Here is a 6,922-nt window from a genome sequence, read left to right as displayed (position 1 = left end):
GGTAGACAAACTCTAGAAATGGCGTCTGGTAATAGAAGGAAATCTCAAGTCATATCAATTATGATTTTAGGGGTAATCAATTTGATTAATGGTCAAGATTATAAAATAACTTTCACCATAAATGAAGAACTGCCAAGGTTAATGTTTGTTGGGAATGTATCAGATGCACCAGGATTTGTAAACTCTGTCCTGCCGCATGATTCGAAGGGAAGTTCTACCTAAATTCCATTTTTTGGAGCAGACATGATAATTTACTATACTTAGCATTGCCAATGAATAGAGGACTGGTTTCCCACTTTTTCACACTGTGTAAGGCCCGACAGGAATCTAACTCCCAGGAATCGACCAAGTTCAGAAAAATCGAACTCTTAAGATTCTGATATGCAGCAACTTCAAAAGTAAAGCATATGTTATATTAATTTGAGATTATTTCTGTGAAAGTTGTAATTAATGATTTGAATGATAATTCCCCGACGTTTCCCCACAATACGCAGGCTATAGCTATATCAGAGGCGGCAGCCAAAGGTTCATCATATATGATTGAAAATGCAGTAGATCATGACAAAGGTGCAAATAATTCTATACAGTATTATGAATTTGTTGGAGACAAAAATGTTTTTGACTTGCGTGTTGAACGTAAACTTGATGAGAGTTTCTCAGTAAAACTTCTTGTTATCTGTAAGATTAAGATAGAGAAAGAAAGTCTTTATATAATGTCCGATAATTGCTAAAGAGGCGTAATTCTCAAAGAGTTGGTACGTATGGAATAAAGATAAATCGTTCAGACAAAATGAAATCTCCGTTTTTGCTGCAACACTTCCTATATGTTACAGTAAAGGAAGATACCCGTGATGGCTCTGGTATCCTGCAGATCAGTGCCACGGACAAGGATATTAATGAAAACAGTTGGTTACTTTACCGTCTTAGTCCACGGCAATCAGATCTCGAAGAAATTAAATCTCTCTTTTATATAAATGAACACACTGGAGTACTAAGTATAATCGGTCAGTTAGTGTATGACCCCAAAAAAGTTTACAAAATAATTGTTGAAGCCGTAGATAGAGGTAAACCATCATTACCGTCCACCAATCAGGCGGAGGTCACCGTTTATATCAAAGATACAGGAAACAATCCACCAACTGTGCAAATTAACCTTATATCTAGTGGCACTGGACGTATGGTTAACGTATCTGAATTCTCCTCAAAAGGAACTTTTGTTGCCCATGTTGAAGTAAAAGATAAAGACACCGGACAAAATGGTGATGTTAGTTGTTCTGTTGATGATGCCTTTTTCGCTCTTGAACCATTATCAAATAAAGGATATAAAGTTGTTGTTGCTAAAACATTGGATAGTGAAAAACAAGATCTACATACTGTTGTTGTCACATGTGAAGACAAAGGTAGTCCTGTTCTTAGTTCTTCCGATAGTTTTCTTGTGCGTGTAACTGACGAAAATGATATGGTACCAAAGTTTACAAAGAAAAATTATTTTGAAGATTTCTATGAAAACAATGAGAGAGGTGATTTAGTAATTTCTGTGAGAGCAACAGATGATGACAAAAGTAATACAAATAATTCTAAAATTGAATATTATTTAGATCCAATGATGAAGGATTATTTCACAATTGATTCAAGCACCGGGACTATTAGAGCTTTGGTCCCTTTTGATCGTGAAGAAAGAAGTATCTGGACATTTAAAGTTTTCGCCAGAGATTTTGGAAATCCACGTCTAACTGGAAATGCCACTGTTAATGTTAGAATTAAAGATGAAAATGACAATGCTCCAAAGTTTACAAATACAACTTTTATCTTTTATGTTCAAGAAAATCTTCCATCAGGTAGTGTAGCCGATAGGTTGACAGCGAAGGATTACGACGCTGATGAAAATGGAATGTTTACATATGCAATCTCGAATACAAAAGAAACAAAACTTCCATTTTTACTGTTTCCTGATGGAGTTATAAAAACCACAATGGAATTAGATAGAGAAGCTAAAAGCTCATATGAATTTTCTTGTTATTGCTATAGATAAAGGAATTCCAAAAAGAACAAGTAGTGCTAAAGTAATTATAAAAGTTTCTGACGTTAATGATGAATCCCGAAAAATTGTCTTCCCTAAAAAAAAGACGTCAATGACACTATTGTTATTGACCATTTAAAACCAAGCGAACTTTTATAACACAAATAGAAGCTTACGATCTTGATGAAGGAATTAATAGTAAACTGTCGTATGTGAAATTGAAGATGGAAACGTAGATAGATTTATTTTTTGTTAAATCTGAAATCTGGAATTCTTTCGATGGCCCACCATATGAAGCTAGAAGAAAACACTGAGGAGAATTTCAGATTGGTGATAGCCGTGCACGATGGCGGAATACCGCAAAGGTCCGAAAGATGTGAATTAAATATTTTTAATTAGATACAGTAACGTGACTATCAGTGTAACAACACACCGGTTAGTTCTGGTCCAAACACTAATATCATTATAGTAGTGGTGGTTATTTTCTTAACGTTCTTTTTATCGTTGGCAATAATAATCGTGATATGTGTCATAAGAAAGTTTGATAGAGATAGATTGAAAACTCAGAATATTCAAATAAACAAGCTTCCTAATAACATGACTGAGATTCGAGACAATACGGCCAATGGTGTGATCATGACACGTCCATATGATAAAGTCGACTCCCTGAAAAAGAGGAAAGAAGTTAGTTTTTCATTTGAAGATGATTTAGACTGCATGCAAGATCATGAATTGACTTTCTCCAACAATTCAGCGTTCAATGAGCCAGTCACCGAGGTAACTCCATTATATAGTTTTAAACCATTTGTTAAGGCTAAACAAAATTATATGATTCCTTGTGAAAGATAATGTTCATAAGTCTGACTTGCTTTGATTATAATAACAGAAGGCCAGACCAAATCAAATAGTTGTTTGTCAGTGCTTCCAGAATTTTTTTATGGTAAAGAATAATGTTGTTATTACCAAGTTTATATTACCACTTAAACTACGTGTGACAACAGATTCTACCAATGTGACTAGTGATGACCAAGATCAACAGACACAGCCTTGCCGTCTGATCTTGGTCTGCACTGTTAATTTGCTATTAGTCAGTACATGTTTTGAAATTTCTACTAAATAAAATGAATGGTTTCATCCAGATTAAGAAATGGACATGTCCATTAAAGATATTGAGAGTGGCAAAGGTTAAAATTGTCTCTTGCAACTGTGCTGGAAATTTGTCATCATTTTGAGGTTTAATAATTGTTATAACTATAATTTAAAAGTGAAATTTTATTACCAGATTTTTGCATTTGCTATCATAATATTTGGTTTTAACATGTTTGAGATAAAATAATTGTTAGAAACTAACAATGATACTTTAATGAGAAGAAAGTGTATCAAAATTTCTTCTGCATTCAGAAAAGCAATATATGTCACATCGAAATGTACCGTGATAATTGCTGTATAAACAAGTCTTCTAATGTTTCTAAATTCAAAATTTTACCATTTCACTTTAAATGCTGAATTCTGCTTAAGCTGGTGCTAAGAGGGCATGGACAGTAGCATGCAATATTTCAACCATCCATAAGCACAAGCTGGCAACTTTTTAGCTCACCTGTCACAAAGTGACAGGGTGAGCTTTTGTGATCGCTTTTCGTCCGGCGTCCGTCCGTCCGTCGTCCGTCCGTAAACTTTTGCTTTAAATGACATCTCCTCATAAACCACTGAGCCAATTTCATCTAAACTTCACAGGAATGTTCCTTTGATGGTCACCTTTAAAAATTGTTCAAAGAATTTAATTCCATGCAGAACTCTGGTTGCCATGGCAACCGAAAGAAAAATCTTTAAATATCTTCTTTTAAACAACCCTAAGAGCTAGAGCTTAGATATTTGGCATGAAACATCTTCTAGTGAGTGTCTACCAAGTTTGTTCAAATAAAAGCCCTGGGGTCAAAATTGGCCCCGCCCCAGGGGGTCATTGATTTTCCCTATATGCATATAGTAAAAACTTAAAAAATCTTCTTTTAAAGAACCCTTAGAGCTAGAGCTAAGATATTTGGCATGAAACATCTTCTAGTGAGTGTCTACCAAGTTTGTTCAAATAAAAGCCCTGGGGTCAAAATTGGCCCCGTCCCGGGGGGTCATTGATTTTCCCTATATGCATATAGTAAAACCTTAAAAAATCTTCTTTTAAAGAACCGTAAGAGCTAGAGCTTAGATATTTGGCATGAAACATCTTCTAGTGAGTGTCTACCAAGTTTGTTCAAATTAAAGCCCTGGGGTCAAAATTGGCCCCCCCCTGGGGGGTCATTGATTTTCCCTATATGCATATAGTAAAAACTTAAAAAATCTTCTTTTAAATAACCATAAGAGCTAGAGCTTAGATATTTGGCATGAAACATCTTCTAGTGAGTGTCTACCAAGTTTGTTCAAATTAAAGCCCTGGGGTCAAAATTGGCCCCCCCCTGGGGGGTCATTGATTTTCCCTATATGCATATAGTAAAAACTTAAAAAATCTTCTTTTAAATAACCATAAGAGCTAGAGCTTAGATATTTGGCATGAAACATCTTCTAGTGAATGTCTACCAAGTTTGTTCAAATAAAAGCCCTGGGGTCAAAATTGACCCCGCCCCAGGGGGTCATTGATTTTCCCTATATGCATATAGTAAAAACTTAAAAAATCTTTTTTTAAAGAACTCAAAGAGCTAGAGCTAAGATATTTAGCATGAAACATGTTTTAATGGGTGTCTACCAAGTATGTTCAAATAAAAGCCCTGGGGTCAAAACTGGCCCGCCCGGGGGGTCATTGATTTTCCTTATATGTGTATAGCAAAAGCTTAAAAATCTTCTTTGAAAAAAACCCAAATAGCTAGAGTTTAGATATTAACCATGAACATCTTTAAGTAAATATCTACAAAGTTTGTTCAAATAAAAGCCCGGGGGTCAAAACTGGCCCTGCCCCAGGGGTGTCATTGTTTTTAACTATATGTGTATAGTAAAAACTTTAAAAATCTTCTTTTAAAAAACCCAATGAGCTAGAACTTAGATGTTTAGCATGAAACATCTTCTTATGGGTGTCTTCCAAGTCTGTTCAAATAAACAAATAAAAGCCCTTGGGTAAAAATTGGTCCGGGGGTGGGGGGGGGCTATATACAGGTGAGCGACCTCAGGGCCATCATGGCCCTCTTGTTTAATTTTATCATTTTTTACGTTCTTCAGGGATTCCGTTTCTCTCTTTATTATTATATTTATATTACAAATAAATTTGAGTGGCCTTAACAAATCTTTATTTTTGTATTTTAACATAATGTTTTTTAGCATAATGTGTTATCAGTTCAGGTTTAAACTTTATTTATGAGTAGTTTGTGTTATTGTTATATTAGAAATGTTTGTTTGTAAAATGTTTTGACTGTGTTAATTAAATTAATTATACAACATTAGTTATACAATTATGGTTGCAAAACCTTGGTTTCTGTTTTTTACCATCTGAGATTTTTTTTAAAACTTTTAACTTCATGTCAATAAGATAATTTGAAATTAAGAGTAATGAAATAAAAAACAAAAAACTGTCCTACCTGGATATGGATGTAAATTAGTTGTTATGTTAACTGATTGCAAATGAGCCGTGTCACGACAAAACCAACATAATAGGTGTGCGACCAGCATGGATCCAGTATGTGCGACAAGCATGGATCCAGACCAGCCTGCACATCTGCGCAGGCTGATCAGGATCCATGCTGTTCGCTTACAAACCCTATTACAAATAGAGAAACTGATAGCGAACTGTAGCGATAGAGTGGATGAGCAGGCTGGTCTGGATCCATGCTGGTTGCAAACACACTATGTTGGTTTTGTCGTGACACGGCTCAAATTGTCTTTGAAGATGGAAACACATCATGAAGAGAGAAGTTGTGTTTATGCTTTCTTTTCTTTCTTTTTGTCAAATTGTGCTATTTATTAGAATTTAGTGTCATAACCCCTTTCTGTTTAATTGGCTTAACAATTTAAATATGATTCATTGTATGTTATATGTGAAACTTGTCTGTATTTTGTTCTTGTATTTGAATGTATTAGTTTCAAAGGTTTTCCATTAAGTTGAATTATTGCCTTATTTGCATATTTCTTTTAGAATTAAAAGGTATATAATATAGAAACAGTACTATTTAAAATGAAATCTGGTTTATATTAATAAATGTGCTAATAATGGCATTTCATAAATCATGTAAACAATTTATTGCAAGTTAAAAAAGTAAAATATTTCCAAATGGAACTTTTTAAGGTTTTCTAATTACAAGACCCATGTCTTATAATTGTATTTTAAAGGAACTCCACTGAGGTCCAAAAGCCTAAAAACATGAAATTTTAATTTCTTACCTAGATCAGCTGAGGCACTTTATTAAAACTGAGAGATATGCAAAAGATAGTTCAGAAATAAATTGTATTTATGTGCTACTGTTAGCACGACTAGAATTAAAAGCATTGCAGCGCTTTTCAATTTTGGGTCATTTAAGCTCGATTTTTTCAAAGACAAAAAAGATATTGTTACAGTCATTGCTGTCCCCAAAACTTTAACGTTGATCATAACTTTAAGTTCTTGGTGTATTGTTTTACTTGCACAAAACAAGTGTGACACGACAGACTTATTAAAATAAAAAAGGAAAAAACTTATTTTTTTTCCTTTCATTTTCTTTTTAAAGATTTATTTGTTTTCTTTAAGAAAAATATTTTTTTTAGCTTTGCCACATGCTCAGGGGTGGCACTTGTTCACAATTAGAATAATCATTATGGAAAAACAGAGTGAGCAAATAATCTGAAATGTTGGTACATCAAATGAAATATATATCTTCAGTCCAGTCTCGTCCTGTGAAAAAACCTCAGTGGAGTCCCTTTAATTAAGGTAACATGTATCACTTTGGTTGA

General features: G+C 34.1%; 1 protein-coding gene across 1 annotated transcript; it reads left to right on the top strand.

The window, feature by feature from the left end:
- Nucleotides 1-419: 419 nt before the first annotated feature.
- LOC132754749 (protocadherin-7-like) lies at nt 420-2,945 on the top strand (the record flags this gene model as incomplete). Its single annotated transcript, XM_060745436.1, is given in 5 exon segments — nt 420-678; nt 786-2,008; nt 2,010-2,143; nt 2,347-2,350; nt 2,441-2,945. Coding segments are annotated over 5 exon segments (2,049 nt in total), but the record flags the coding sequence as incomplete, so codon positions are not given.
- Between the last annotated feature and the right edge of the window lie 3,977 nt (nt 2,946-6,922).

Source organism: Ruditapes philippinarum, unplaced genomic scaffold (genome assembly GCF_026571515.1).
Source record: "Ruditapes philippinarum isolate M1 unplaced genomic scaffold, ASM2657151v2 ctg8319_1_1_1_1, whole genome shotgun sequence".
NCBI lineage: Eukaryota > Metazoa > Mollusca > Bivalvia > Venerida > Veneridae > Ruditapes > Ruditapes philippinarum.
This window is presented reverse-complemented; position numbering and strand designations above follow the sequence as displayed.